At 36.7% G+C, this 16,184-nt stretch overlaps 1 protein-coding gene across 1 annotated transcript in view; it reads left to right on the top strand.

Annotated features, from left to right (window-relative positions):
* LAMA2 (laminin subunit alpha 2) overlaps positions 1-16,184 on the top strand; it is a 603,102-nt gene that overhangs the window by 486,696 nt on the left and 100,222 nt on the right. Inside the window, exons 36-40 of the mRNA XM_082855622.1 lie at positions 1,723-1,885; positions 3,194-3,404; positions 10,461-10,577; positions 11,274-11,437; positions 12,760-12,898. Of these exons, the coding sequence (XP_082711748.1) occupies positions 1,723-1,885; positions 3,194-3,404; positions 10,461-10,577; positions 11,274-11,437; positions 12,760-12,898 (794 nt within the window). The remainder of the gene's footprint in view (positions 1-1,722; positions 1,886-3,193; positions 3,405-10,460; positions 10,578-11,273; positions 11,438-12,759; positions 12,899-16,184) is intronic.

The following is a 16,184-nucleotide window of genomic DNA, read 5'->3' as shown; positions in this document are numbered from 1 at the left end:
TTCCAATCAATAGTCCATGGTTACCATGTTTCCTTAACAAGAATGACATGGCCTAGGTGATATCTTACTAATCATAGTGGTGGAATCTTAAGAAGGTTCTTTGGCATATGTCAAGGGATGACTATGAAGTAGTCAGCCAGAAAGTAGGCACCCTCACCTACTTCTAAGAATAGCACCTGAGCAGTAATTTCTACCACAGGGCTAAGAATGGCCATATTTGTTCTTTAAAAGACCTGATTTAGATTGTTCTGCAGATTAAACTATGGTTATCAGAAATAACAGGTTGACTGCAGCAATTTTCTAACCAAAGACATTTATCATTAAAAAAGAATTAGAAAGATGCATTTTGGAAAGGGTAGAATTAGAGATTGAAACTCAATTTCTTCTACTAACCCAAGATTCTCAAACTCTAGGTGCATCAGAAGATCCTGGAGGGCTTGTTAAAAACACAAATTGCTGGTCCACACCCCAGACTTTTTGACTTAATAGATCTGTGATGGGACCTGAGAATATACATTTCTAACAAGTTCCCAGGTGATCTGAGGTTGCTAATTTGGGGACCACATTTCAGAACCACTGTACTAACCCACCATGTCACATCCCCATGGCTGGTCTACTTCGCCTAACTATGTGCACTTTTTTCAGGAGCTCTGTTCATATGACCCTTGGAACAGCTCCCACCAGTGTTAATCAGAAAAGTTTCTCCAAGTATAGAAATGAGTTTTGAAAATTCTTTAGGTCTTAAAGAGGTCTTAGGATACAGCTTTGAATGGTAGAAAATGTCTCTTGGCCAACCCATAGCCTTTATTCTGGGGATTTTCATAGGTAATATTATATAATAGAAATAGTGTTCCGAAGATAAAGGAGTTCAGAAAAACACCTCTCTTCATCTTGCTAAATTAGTGCTCCATAGAACACGCTTCAGGAAAAGTTGGTCTCAAACTAAGGTAGAACTGTGTGCATGTTTCAGTTCACCAATTTTTCAAACTATTATTTGACATAGAATTCTTTTTTCAAATGAAAACTTGCCCAGAGCACCAACCTATAAAACAGATTCTTGGCAGAAGAGATATCATTTGTAGAATACCTGAAGCGCCTGGAGAATCCTAAGATTCCAAAGAGCACAGTTTGAAAATGTGTTTAGTGCATAATAAACACAGACTCTTAGGATGGCTGTTATTGCTGGAGGGTATCTGTGAGCCCTAATGCATAATGCCTGTCCGTAGATAGGGGCTCCTTTCCTCATTCCTTTACACAGATCAACACAGAACTGCGTGGAAGTACAAGGGCAGGTTCGTTTTGAGAGATCTCATCACTGATAGTGTTTCTATACTTAGGGTTTTAAAATTGAATATGATTGTGTCTTATCAGCAATGCAGACCTTGCATTTTCAGCTTCCAAGTGTTATGCTACATGTCTCATTTTTTACCTTTTACCTGAAGAAGGTTTGAGCTATTTGTTTACTTTATTTCTTCCTTTTGGGGTAGAAACACTGTGTTTTAATTACTGTGTCCCCCTAAAAGCAATGTAATATGAAGAAATATGTCACATTTCCTTGTTTGTTATGGATTGTTATAGCAACTGCCTCTCTGTTTCCCAGCAGGAACACCCATGACAAACAACATTTCTCTTAGAGATGGTGGGGAAGAGCAGATGCTGGGTGCCATTTTTGCATGTGGCATTTAGTTTACTAATTTGCAAAATTTGTTTTACCCCCTGCAGATGTAAGTGAAAAAGCTGTAAAACTAAATGAAACTCTAGGAATTCAAGACAAGGCCTTTGAGAGAAATTTTCAAGAGCTTCAGAATGAAGTTGATAAGATGATGACAGAACTGAGGAGGAAAAATCTAGACACACAAAAGGAAGTTGCTGAAGATGAGTTGGTGTGAGTAGAAGCGCTATTACTTTTTCATTTGATAAACTGAGCTTTCCAAATTGTTGTGTAGAGATTTCTAAATTTTCCATCACATATCAGTAGGAGATACTTTGTTCTTTATTTATTTTTCATCTACTTAGTTATAATTTGTCTTGCTCTAAAACGGATCAAAGGCATGTTTATACCTATATATAATCAAGTAAATGATCTTTTTTTGGTGCTGTCCCTTCTGCAATTAGGCTAATGGTCTTTCTTTATTAATTTCCATTATTAGGGCCTTTAGAACTATTAATTATTTTTGTTTTAATAAAAATATCTTTGGATAAATAAAGTTATGAATTTAACAGGCCATCCTATACATTTTGTCATCTTAGGAAATACTGAATAGAAGAATTGTCAAATAATACATGCCTAATACTATGAAATAAAGTTTGGGAATTTGAGGTTGTGACTAATGATAGTGATTTTACAATGCCAATGAATTCCTGTGACCGTACACTCAATAAAAAAATACATTGTTACATTCATAGTCAGCTAACTTCAAAGTGATGGTGTTATTAATAATCAAATAGTATATACTAAATCAGCAACATTAGCAACACCTAAGAACTTGTTAGAAATACAAATTATCAAACCCCACCCTAGACCTACTGAATCAGAAACTTTGGGGATGGGGCCCAGCAATCTGTTTTGGCAACTTCTTCAGGGAATTATGATGCCTTTTAGTTTGAGAACTACTGTTCTTCAAATATTTAGCCTTCCTTAAAGGGCTCAGATATTATCACTTTAGGAAAACCATTAAGTTGAATCCAGGAAACTCCCAGAACACTCAGTTCAAAGGAAAAGAAATGTAGGTCAAAATTATATCATACTAGCATGTCAACAGCATGGCACTATATTCACAGTTTCTAACCAAACATATCAATATTCATATCTTATATTCAAAGTAACAGTGAAAATATCTCATGGTTAATCAGGTAGATTTTATTTTTGGTGTGTGAAGTAATCATAAAACTGATTTCATCAGCCAGATTATGAGAATAACATGAGATCCCTTCCAAATGAAAATGTTATATTACTAATCAGTTTTAAATGTGTGGAGTTTTTTCTTCTTTAGTTTTCATTATAAATGCTCTTGCCACTTTTCAGCTATCAGTTTTCAACTTGGTTTAGCACACAGTCAATCTGCCTTAAATATTGTCTTTAATTTTTCCATACTTTTAATGTTAGCATTTCTTTGTAACACTGTTTAATACCAATAAACCCTGAGGCAGTGGCAAGGGCTTATTGTCTCTGATTGGGCTGGGGTGTTTATAGAGCTGCAGAAGCCCTTCTGAAGAAAGTGAAGAAGCTGTTTGGAGAATCCCGAGGGAAAAATGAAGAAATGGAGAAGGATCTCTGGGAGAAACTGGCAGACTACAAAAGCAAGGTTGATGATGCTTGGGACCTGTTGAGAGAAGCCACAGATAGAATCAAAGAAGCTAATCGCTTATCTGCAGAAAACCAGAAAAACATGACTGCTTTGGAGGTGAGTCTTAGAGGCTCTTTCATCTGAATCTGGGAGCACGGGGTGGGAGTTTGACCATGGCGGAGTAAGTCAAGTTGATGCACACGCATGAAATCAAGTGTGACAACTCTGAAAGGAGACTTCTAAGAAGCAGAATGGGGAATGATCCTTCTTTTTGTTTTTTAATGAATGATCATTGCCCATATAATCAAATAAAATTTAGATAACTTAAACTATTTAAGATTTTTAAGGGCAGAATGGTACAGTGGAATGAGATCTTTACTGAGGGGTCCTTGGTCTTAACGACAACTGTGCCACTAACTAGAAGTACTAGTGTGAGTAAGTTAAAGTCTCAAAGCATCAGTCTCTCAACTATACAATGAGTGCATTACTCTAGGGCATATCTAGAGTTTCTTCAAATACTAATACCATATGATTGTACAGTCCACCCAACCTGATCCACAAACCATGGTTTAGACATCCGGCTGCCATAAGTCACAGAAGTGCCGAGGATTTTCTAATGGAATCGGGGCACAGAGGAAACAGCTCACTGAGAGACCAGAGCCTGGGAAAATTTTGGTTCTCTTCTTCTTTGCAACATGTTCTATGAAAATGATATTTTACAACGGACTAACATGAGCAGATCAAGTCTATTTTCGTCTCCTTCTCCTCAGACAAGAGAGAGTTCTCTCCTCAAGAAATGATAGGCAGCTTCTGCCTTTTTTAGAGTGTTAATGAAGCTAGAACTAAAACAGAGCCTTCCATCCATTCCTTCCTTTCTCCCCTCCTTCCTACTTCCCTTCTTTCCTTCTCTCCTTCCTTTCTCCCCCTTTCTCTCTCGTTTCTTTCTTAATATTTAACATGGCAAACTGATCACTTCTCCCTACAGTGAATTCAGCTCAGATGATGGCACAAACCTGTATTTAGCATTTAAAAAAAAAAAAAACTTCCTCACCAGAAACAAACTTACCTTTGTTCTTTTCAAAGTATTTGACCCCAACAGATCTGAAAACAGTGGCAGACCTTTATCTCTTCTAACATAAAATTTTACCTGCAGCTATAACTGAACACTCTCTGGCATATATTATGCTCTCAAAACTGTTCATGGAATGACAGTTGAATAAAAAGAATCTGGATTTTTTTTTATCCATTCATTTCTTTCCATTTTCCTTTGGATTAAGAAGCAAAAGGATGAATTAATTTTTTAAAAGAATTGTTTTCTGGATCCCTCTCCTGGGACTTAGCCTTGTCATTTTGATAGAGGATTGAGGAGACTCACTGATGTGTCTAATCTTAACCAATTTGGAATCTACTGACATGCTGGCAATATTAAAGAAAAAGCACTGTCTTGTTAGGCAGGATGCTAGGCTGCCTTCATATCACAGGCTTCCGCATGATTCATCTTGCTCGGTGATACACCAGTGGTGTAACTTACCCGGAGGTGCACCACTCCATTTTATGGCAACAGTTTAAGAAATTAAAATAACCTGTGTGGAAATTATAATAAGCATCTGGGAAGTATTTCAAGAAGAGTTGTAGTGGCACAGTAAATGGTGCTTTTAGCTATTCCTTCATTTTAGTGGTGTTTAAAACCAAGAGCCATCATTCTTGGGTACCCCTAGAGAAGCCTGGAGCTTACGTAGTCAGTATTGAAGTGTAAGTTGTCCTTCTTGTATTTTCATTTTACACGTGATGCTTAACTAAAGGCTTGTTTAAAACTTACTAGAATAAATAGATAAACTGACTAAATTAATATGAATAAGGCAGAGCTTATTTAAGGTTGCTTGCCAAGGCTGATTAAGGTTGATTGCTAAGGTTGATGCTAGACTGGCCAATAAAGCATCGCCTGTTCAGAGTTTGCTAAACAGATGCATCCCCTGGGCTCCCACCCAGAATCTGAGGTAGCTGGTCTGAGGTGTGGTCCAGGGTCCATATTCTAAAACATCCCCTGGGTTAATCTGATGTACATATAGATTTTAAAAGAACTGATATGTTGTATCCATTTGATTGAGTAATTCGTTGTGCTTTCAATAAATGACTCATTGAGCCTGTGCCCACAAAAAGGTGATATAATTAAGACCCAACTCATTTTTTTTAATTTAAGGAAGTAAGCATGTAATGTTTATTATTAAAAACATTTATCAAGCCCCTACTAAGTTCAGGAAATGTACTAAACCAAAACCGAGTATATCGAGCACTGGTCCCCATGGTGTGGTCCTTGGAACAGCAGCGTTAGCATCACCCAGACACTTGTTAATAATGCAGATTCTCAGGTTCCCCCCAAACCTATCAACTCAGAAACTGGGAGTGGGGCCCAGCAACCTGTGTTCTTAAAATCCTACCCATGATTCAGATGCAGCCTTAAGCTTTAAAGACACTGATATTGATATAAAAAATAAAACACCACCTCTGATGATTTCAGGTGACTTGTATGTAGTGGGAGGCTCACACAAGTAAACCAGTCTGTACACTCCAGGAGTTATCATGGAGGTATGCAAAGGAAGGGCACTGAAATCACCCCTGGATTTAGGAAGGGCTTCATAGAGGACTTGACACGTATGCTAAGTCCTGAAGGGTGAGCTCTAGTGAGTCAAAGTAGAAGACGAAGAACATTCCAGAAATAAGAAAAAACACATGCAAACGTATAGACATTTTGGAGAAATGTCAGTGATTTGATAGGATTGGAATAAAGACTGCCTGTGAACTAGTGAGGGGATAGAAAGCCAACAAAGACAGAGAGGGTCCAGACCTTGAGTTATAAGAGAACTGCATTCTGAGAACGAAGCTGAGGAATTTGGTTTTATCCTGAAATCTATCAGAAGCAATTGAAATATTGGAGTCATGGATTAAAATTATATCTGGGGGACTTTCTGAGTGGTTCATGTAAACTGGAGGATTGGTTTTGTATTGGAAAATAGTGTGATATAAGGCTAGGAAAGCAGGCAGGAAAAATATGCAGATGTCTGTTAGACACCTACCATTATCAAGATGCTATTGGTAACCAGGGTGTTAGAGGCTGAATAGGAATGATTTCTGGCCTCAGAGAACTTACGATTGCCTGAAAATTCAGGCATTTTAACCTTTCATTATACGTAACACTGTGATTAATATGGGCTGGGAGAATCAAACACCAAAATGATGGCATCATAGAAGTTGATAGAAATGATGGAGCAGCATAAGCAGAAACACAGAGCTCTGCAAGTATGATCTTAGGAAATGTCGAATAGAGCAGTGATACTTGTTCATAAGCTACGTAAGTCTGTAGCAGAAGATGGCTCTGAAAATGGGGCTTTGGAGCCAGATCACAGAAGGCTTTGAATGCTACTTTCTAGAACGGGACAGGGTTAGAATGCCATTTCCAGCAATGGAGAAAAGGCAGAGGAAACTGTGGGCTGAGGGGCAAAGAGAAGATGAGCAATTCAATCAAGCAAAGTAATGTGTTTTGAGCAGTCTGTCCCCAAGTTTACCATTATGACCTTGAACAGGAAGGAGCTAGAAGAAAGGGAAGAATGAGTTGCTAGATAGAGACAGACAGGAAGATAACTTTTGTAAGTTCTTAATCCACCCCCCAGCAACACCCCTCAGCAAAAAAAAAAAAAAAAAAAAAAAAGTATTAAACTTACAAAGCTCTGGAATGTATTAAGATCTAATTAGAAGTTAAAAGTAGAACTACAACAACTTTGGTATCTAATCAGAATCACTTAACAATTATGCTTGTGGTATACACTTGGAGAATAATTCTCTCTAAACATGAGCACCCCGTTTGCTCCTCAAAGCTTCCTATCTTTAAGTATTTTATATCCTACATCCTTCTCTATCCATTCCCTGTCTTTATTTATTTTTATAGCACTCATCATTAAAAATATACATTAATATATTCATTCAATTTTTTTCCCTGCAGAAAGCCATGAGAAACATGTCTTCTGGCCCACTGTATCTCCAGGCCAGAGCGTAGTACCTGGCACAAGACAGAACAGAAGTGTTCTTTCTCAATGAAGAAAGTACTATAAAGCAAACACAGATAAATGTTATATCGATGCTTTTATCAATATTTAGGAGCTCCAAACCTTCATCTTTCCTTGTTTCAAACCTAGATGTCATTAGTGTCTAATCTGAAACTAGCCACCACTGAAAATCTCTTTAATCCCTAGATCATTTCTGCTTCAGTGTGATTAAAAAAAAAAAAAGCACATTTTGATCTTTGCATAACAATGAATTCCTTAAAGTGACTCAAAGAGAGCTTTTATAAAGATTCTAACTCACTGCTTAATTGAAACCAAAATGAATGTAGCTCTTCACCTCACGTATAGGTGGAAATATTCTCCCTCCTATTGATACAGCATTTTGTTAGCTTGATTCATAAATGAAAACAAGCCATGCTAAAGAAAGTTTCTTGAATGTCTGTCCAGGGTCAATTTTAAATCAGTTCATACAAAAGCTAAGGGCTAGGGCTTCCCTGGTGGCGCAGTTGTTGAGAGTCCGCCTGCCGATGCAGGGGACACGGGTTCGTGTCCTGGTGCGGGAAGCTCCCACATGCCGTGGAGCGGCTGGGCCCGTGAGCCATGGCCGCTGAGCCTGTGCGTCCGGAGCCTGTGCTCCGCAACGGGAGAGACCACGACAGTGAGAGGACCGCATACCACAAAAAAAAAAAAAAAAAAAAAAGCTAAGGGCTAAAATTGATAGTTATATAAAAGTGTCAGACCTTTGGAAAATAAGATATGCCTTATAACCAGGAACATCAGGACTACCTCTACATTTGCTGTTCGTGAAGGGAGAATGAAATTTCTCTTATTTAGCCAGGTCTGGGAGTAGTTGAATGAACCAAGAGTCACCAGTGCAAACAGAACTATTTATTGAGGAAACTCTTCTAGGTACTGAAGATAAAGTGATACAAAGACTGTTTTATGGAATTTATATTATAGTGAGAAAGATAGTCACTAAACCAATAAATAAGAATATAATATGGCCATAAAGTCTGGAGCATGGGCTAATATGCATAATAAGTGACTTGTTCTCAGTGTATTGCCTGATGAATTAAATGTTATCCTTCGTCCACTAGGTCCAGCTCAATGGGCTGTACATTTCCTCTCCTCCCTATGCATGCATCTTGTGATGAACTGGTGTCTGATTATCATTAAATAGCCTGTGCTTTTAGCAACTCTTAGAAGAAGAAATCAAGATAGTTCAATCTATACAAAAAGTAAAATCGTATTATCTATGTTTCTATAATCGATGGCCACCCTATAAAATATAATTCAGATAAATGCGTTCTAGGGAAAAGAAAATAAGGTAATTATAATAGTTAACAATTCTGTAGTGTTCACTGTGTGCCAGGCTGTGTTCTAAACCAATTTCTCTCAAATTTTATTGTGTATATCAATCACTTAGGCTTCTTGTTAAATGCAGATTCTGAGTTGGTAGTTCCCAAAAAGGCATTGAGATTGTGCATTTCTAAGAAGCTTCCCAGTGATGCCAATGCTGCTGGTCAATGGGCCATATTTTGAGTATTGAGAGAATAAGCATTTTACATGAAGCTAAATGGAGGAGGAAACAAGGCAAGGAACTGGGGAAGGGCACATGGTGAAGGCAACTGCAACTGTAAAGGCTCAGAGGCAGGAATAAGATGTGTGTACTGGCAGCAGATTGAAGTGGTTGGTGAAGAGGTAGGGAAAGTAGGGTGTGAAATTAGCACTATCCAGTGCAAATAAGAAGTGTGATTTCCACAGTTGGAAAGTCAGTGCTTTCACACCTCAAGACCGAAGCTCTATCATTAGGTAGACTGGGATTCAAATCTTAACTACACTGTACTAACTGTGTGACCTTGGGTAAATCACTTAACTTGTTCAATTTTCTATTCATTTAAAAGGTAATAAACACAGGACGTGTGTTAGTTTAGAATTAAATGAGAAAAGCTTATAAACTACCTGGCACATACTGAAATCTAAATGAATATATAAACTAGCATTATTATTTATATAAAAAGCGTAAGTGGCAAAGGCTTAAAATTATAATTGATGCAGTTAAATCCACAGGTAAAAAGGTAATTGAAAGAATGAGTCAGAAATAGAAAGAAAAAGAAGGCAAAATTATGTTCCAAACGGAGAAATAACACTATATCTTTCTCATTGATTTTACTCTTACAGACTAGGAATGAGTTTCATGTGGTTTGAGACAAGCTGTCAGTTTCAAAGAAAAATTAGAGTCTGCTCTCTTTTTTATGGAACAGTCCATTAAGTCTATTCTTCCATGTGAGAGTTTCTCTTTTTTTTTTGGAAAGTACTTTCCCTAAGTTTCCTTTGAAATCCCACTTCTGGGCTTCCCTGGTGGCACAGTGGTTAAGAATCCGCCTGCCAAGTCAGGGGACACGGGTTCAAGCTCTGGTCCGGGAAGCTCCCACATGCCGCAGAGCAACTAAGCTCATGCACCACAACTACTGAAGCCTGCCCGCCCAGAGCCCATGCTCTGCAACAAGAGAAGCCCGTGCACCACAACGAAGAGTAGACCCCGCTCGCCACAACTAAAGAAAGCCCGCGCACAACAACGAAAACCCAACGTAGCCAAAAATAAAATTAATTAATTATTTTAGAAATAAAAAGAAATAAAATCCCACTTCTTCCAATTTTTACAGAACTCCCATAGAATAAATCTGCTTACACTTATGCTCACAAAACATTCATTTGGACATAGATTCTGGAATTTAATGTCTCATTCCAATGTAATTCAGTGTACTACCACATGCTCAGCAATGCATATTCAGTACTTACATTTCAGTTAAAATGGATGTGCATCTCACTTTAAAAATATTTTTTAATTCCTCAGCTACCATCACATAACTTTTCTTCTCTTGCATGACTTTCTCACAATAGGAGGAAGAAAGTACCTGTACAGGTATTTAAATAAAGTAACTCTTGGAGGGCTGGCTGGGTAGTCTATAGCACTCTCATGTAGTCTCACAGTCAACATGACATATCTTGTTTGCAAAGCCCTGTTCAGACAGCTTAGGAAAGCCAGGAATACAGGACTGGATAGGGTTTTCCCCAAAGGGCATTTTGATGTTTTGTTTATACTGTCCTACAGAAAAAGAAGGAGGCTATTGAAAGTGGCAAACGACAAACTGAGGACACTTTAAAAGAAGGCACTGACATACTTGATGAAGCCAACCGTCTTGCAGATGAAATCAACTCAGTCATAGACGTGAGTATTTGGTGAAACCCAAAGTTAAAAGAAAGATGATAATGATACAAGCTCTCATAAATGGGAATCAATAAGAAATCTCAGTAGTATAAGCAAATACTGTTAGTTTCTTGTGGGTATAAAGTTATTTTTGCCTTATTCTATTGTGACCGTGCTCACCCATTGGTAACAATTAGGACTTCACATTATTCGCTCAGTAGACATGAATGTCTGGTGAGGGTATTCACACACTCACACCAACCTGTATTTTTTTCACAGTGATGAAGGGCATTTCTTGTTCCTAGGATAGCACTTACAATCTGCTTCAATATTCACAGAATATTAGTTAAAAGAGAAATGTAAAGCTACAAACAGACTTTTAACATGCTGTCTAATGCAGTAGATACTGATATGTGGTGATGAATGGTAATAGAAATGCAAATAGGGTAAAAGATCCCAATGACTATTATTTATGCTACAAAGTAGCATTTTTTTAAAAAGATTGTCAGGTTCTTCTTGGTATAAATTGCCTTCATATATCTCCTAATCTCTATCATTAAATAATAGCTTTTATTTTCTATTCTTTTTTGCTAGGTTAGTAAATTTGAAGTTTCATAAAAACCTAAGTGTGTATAATTAGATCTCCAAGAGAAATTAATAAGTGAGAGGAGGCTTGGATTCACTTACTTAAAATACCTTCTTTTCTCTACATATCAGTATGTTGAAGACATTCAAACTAAATTGCCACCTCTGTCTGAGGATCTGAAAGGTAAAATAGATGACCTCTCCCAAGAAATAAAGGACAGGAAGCTTGCTGAGAAGGTGTCCCAGGCTGAGAGCCATGCGGCTCAGTTAAATGATTCATCTGCTGTCCTTGATAGGTATGTCATTTGTTGTTGGAAATATCTATGTATCTTGACGCTTGTCCAAAAGTTTTGACTAGCAGAAATGGTAGAGAGTTGCTTTCAAAGCTTGATTTTTGTAATTATGCACATACGAGCTACATGGCCTTTCTGTGGAAAAGCCTAATTAGAAGGGTCTGGGCAAAGCTCTACTGGAGCAGCATCAAAAGTCTGAGTTAAAAGTAGATTCAAGTATGGCATGGTGGGGAGTGAACATTGCCTTAGGCTACACTTAGAAAAAATATTTTCTGTTCTTTATTGGAGAGCACAGCAGTTTCCTTATTAGCATTTTAAATAATAATGTATAAACACACATTCTGCTTCAAATTTCAGTTTTATATTTTTAATGAAATCCAACTATTTATTGTTAAAAGGGTGGCTTTTGAAAATGTGGCTCCATACATAGCCTTTAAGTCCTGTTTTTTCTTTCAAATTCCATGGAGGCACTACATACTGCCCTGTGAAATAACAGCTCATTATAACTGGGATTCTTATACGGGTCAGTGAGGGGGGGGCAACTGGTGAGGTGTGTTGGACTCGTAAACAGCCTTCTAGGTATAACTGGTGTGCTTCCCCTACAATTTCAGGGTTGTCATAACAAAATAGGTGTATTAGCCCCAAGAATAATTTTCCTAAATGAATCTGTATTTAATATACTCCATGTGTAATACTCTTGATACAAAGGAAAATATTAATGTTTGAAGACCCTGGGAAAAAATTTACATACAATTCATTTTATAACAATTTTACAACATTTTTTAACATTTTGCTAATTTATCATGAAGGGTGGTAAATGGAGCAGTAAGCTAGAAGTCAACAGAGGCAGGCTCCAAGTCCTTAATTAGCTAATTAGTGACATGTTGGTCATGTGACCTGAGACAAGCAATTTAACTGAGACTCATTTGGCCTCATCTGAGAAGTGCACTTACTCTAAAGAGATTTTGTGAACTTCATTCCAATAATATAGAACAAGTGCTCTGAAACCTGTGCGTGCTTCACAAATAACATAAAGAATCGTCTCACTGCTCATACTTGCGTGGTGCTCATGGTTGCAGAAACTTCTGGAGGATGCTATGGGTACTTAAAAATATGTTGGCAGCATTTCACTGCTTAATTATTTAGGAATATGAGTTTAAACTGAAAACTACAATATAATACAATTAGTAGATACCTCACTATGGTTTGGAATTAACATAATTATACTGACCATGATCACTTGGAAGCCATATTTGTTATAAGTAAGATGTTCTTCATTTGAGCACCAACTGCTCTGATGTTCTTTTTGGGGGCAATCCCAACAGAATCCTTGATGAGGCCAAAAACATCTCCTTCAATGCCACTGCAGCCTTCAAAGCTTACAGCAATATTAAGGACTATATTGATAAAGCTGAGAAAATTGCCAAAGAAGCCAAAGATCTTGCACATGAAGCCACAGAACTGGTAAGAAACAAATAGCGTTCTGTACTGAGAATGGAAGTCAATCTGTTTGAACAAGTACCTAAACTAAATTTCTCAAAGCTCTGGAAAATGCTAGTAAATTAGAATATTTGGTTTGTATTATTTTCAAAGGCTCCTTTTAAATTTTATCCTAAATAAATTCTCAGTCATAGCAAAACTCTTTTCTCAGTCACCTACTAATTTCCACTATTAATAAGGGTCTTGAAATTATCGCAGATGCCAAATAGTTTGTGCCACCAACTCGCAAAGGAAAAACAGTCAAACATAAGACTCTGAACAGGGAAATTTATCACTATTATTCCATATGTCTTCAGTAAGAAAGTGCCTTGGAAATTAACACCAGTGCTTATAGTCACATACAGATTGATTCTATGTAAAGTTTGATTATAAGGTGCACATTTTACAAACACGCCAGATCATATATTTCTAAACTATTATACTGTTTTTATCAGTTGAAATGTTTACCTTCAAAGCTACTTTTGGCTGCTGTCATTGTTCAAGATAAATTTGCAATTAATATTTTAGAGTTTTCGGGTTCTAAGTATAGCACATTATCTGAGTATCTTCAATAGTAACAAATCTTTTTCCTTTACATGTACAGCAACATTTTGTAACCAAGTTATGTGATAAACCTTGGTAATACTATTTCAGGTCAAATTTCATTTCATAGGAAGCACGTGGTGAGTTAAAATGTTCAGAACCATCACTTACTCCTTTGGCTTCACACAGAATCCCCCAAATACATCAGAATTTCAGGAGAAAAAGAATTTGATTGGACACTTGACTGTGAATGAAATATGCATAAATAGTGGGTGTTGAAGAAACAGATCCCTATTTTCTTTGCTTTGGTATTGAGCACGATGCTTTCATGGATTTCAGGGATATTGGAGGTATTTGCCACACTCTTAGCAGGTTTATTTTATGGTCATGGTGAATGACGCATCATATTCCATCAGCAGTTAGTACTGTTTTGGTTTCTCTGGAATGAGCTCTACCAATACCATATGTTCTGTTTACTTCTTATTCAAAATCATGGCACAGTTATTACAGAAACTTCCCTATGTTCAATTATCCTTTCAAAAGGAACCATTTTTCAAATCTATTTAAAGATCCTAGTCTTCAAGTTCACCATCTTCATCTGACCCATGTTTTATTGGATCACCATTTTCAGCATTTAGCACAGTACCTGACAGAGAGTAGACACTCGTGAGTAAATGAATGAATGTCATTCTAATTGACATTTTTCATACCTATTTACAACATTTTGTACCAATAAAATCCTCACTATTGTCATTGCTTCATTTTTATGAACTTCTAACATTTTATGTTAAAGACCTGTTGATTTTCACCCAAATTTAATACTATCACTTTATACTCAGGGACTCTCATATTCATGCCAACATGAAATATTCACTTTTCCTCAACACTGATGCTTATACATGATAGGCTAGCCAAACTCAAACATAGAGCTAGGACAAGTTTTTTGTTGTTGTTTTTTGTTTTAATTAGGACAAGTTTTACTGCATTACAGCATGTCCCCTTGTTATTGTTATTCCTTCTCTATAAGCCATGTAAAAATAATTAAGTGTCTGAAAAATTACAAAGTAAAAGCTAAAGAGAATCACTGATATATTAAGTGGCTAACAACAAACACACAGAAGACTGATTTGGCCAGAAAGTTTGTTGGACCGTGTTTCAAGAACAGAATAAATAAAGTTTTAATTTTAATAATTCATTATAATATAGTTCTATTATACTGGAAAAGAAATATATTTACCATTAAATTGAACAATTACCTAGATAGTACTAGCATTCCATAAATGTTAGAGCTGATATTATTGCTAGAGCTATAGATAAACACAGAAGAGTAAGATTAAGTTTATTATTTGTGTATGAAAGAGTCATTTGAGTCTAGTCCTGCAAAGCAGGAAGAATGTTTTCAATGAATTAGAAACAAAGGACAAAGAAACACAGCAGGAATTTATACAAGGAGAAAAAAGACATATTAGACAAGCAATAAAGCAATCAATTACTACTGTGAAGAAGATGGACGATAAGATAATGTGAGAAGAAAAAAAACATTGAAAATACCATAGGAAAAGAAACAAATGAATATGGAATAGTCTCAAAGCATAATTGACAGCATTTGTAAAGCCACTTCACTTTTAAAAATCTGCTTAAGTCTACCTATTTGTAGTGCACACATAATCAACAATGGAATTGAAAGGAAAATATGAATGAGAAAAAAGTTGATCCTTTATTTTAATTAAATAATAAGCAGGTGGAGGTTATAAACAATTCAAGGTTGTAGTATAGTTCCTATGTGAAGAGTAACAGCCCCTTGTATATATAATTTATTTAAATATCAAAATGAAATACTATTTTAGGAACAGACATTATGAAAAAACACTGTATTTCTATTAGTGCTAGGCAGATAAATACTATTATTATATTATTGGTACAAAAGATTGTTTTCCCTACACATGATCTCCAAGATAACATCTCATTTTGTGCCTCTCATTGGTGGGCACAAGGAGAAAGAGAAAGGAAATATGTCACCGTTTAGAAAATAGAATATGAAGATCCAGTAATTTTTTTTCTAATCTTTATTGCTTTGATGCTGTAAAAAGTCCTCAGACTCTAAAATAACAGAGAATTAAACCTTTAAAAAATGTTTCCAGATCATAGGTGAACTTAAAACCTATGTTATCAAGCAGATCAGATTTTAGAAGTAGATGAAAAGTAGATTTCATGTGCTGCTGGGTCCTTGGGATGACCACCAGAGGCAATAGGCACGGTGTCAGTAGCACTGGGAGATGAGACCCTCTGCCCTTTTCACTGGGAAGTTCTTAGATGCTCTGCACTTGAATCTGGTATATCCAAACAGCAAACAAAAGGAAGGAACAAAAAGGAAGTCTAATGTAGAATGGATTCCTTAGATCTGGTTCTTTAAGATCCTGAAGAATCATCGCACAACAATAATCACACAATCTCCATCTATTCTGAAATGTTCTCCTCCTTCCTTCATTTCTTTCTTTTCTCCCTCTCCCCCTTTGTCAAGGTGAATAGAATGTGCTCTGTGATATGTACTTCAGTGTAGAAAATGTAGGCAGTCCTCACCTTCCCTAGGTATCTTCCATTAAAAAAAAAAAGAATCACTTTTTCACTTCCCACAGCACCTGAAGATTTCTTTTTTCTTCTATACCCTCTTCTTTACACTGCAATCATTGTTATTGTCTGAAACTCTCCCTCTCTCTCTCTCTCTCTG

Source organism: Leucopleurus acutus, assembly GCF_964270905.1.
Source record: "Leucopleurus acutus genome assembly, chromosome: 15".
NCBI lineage: Eukaryota > Metazoa > Chordata > Mammalia > Artiodactyla > Delphinidae > Leucopleurus > Leucopleurus acutus.
This window is presented reverse-complemented; position numbering and strand designations above follow the sequence as displayed.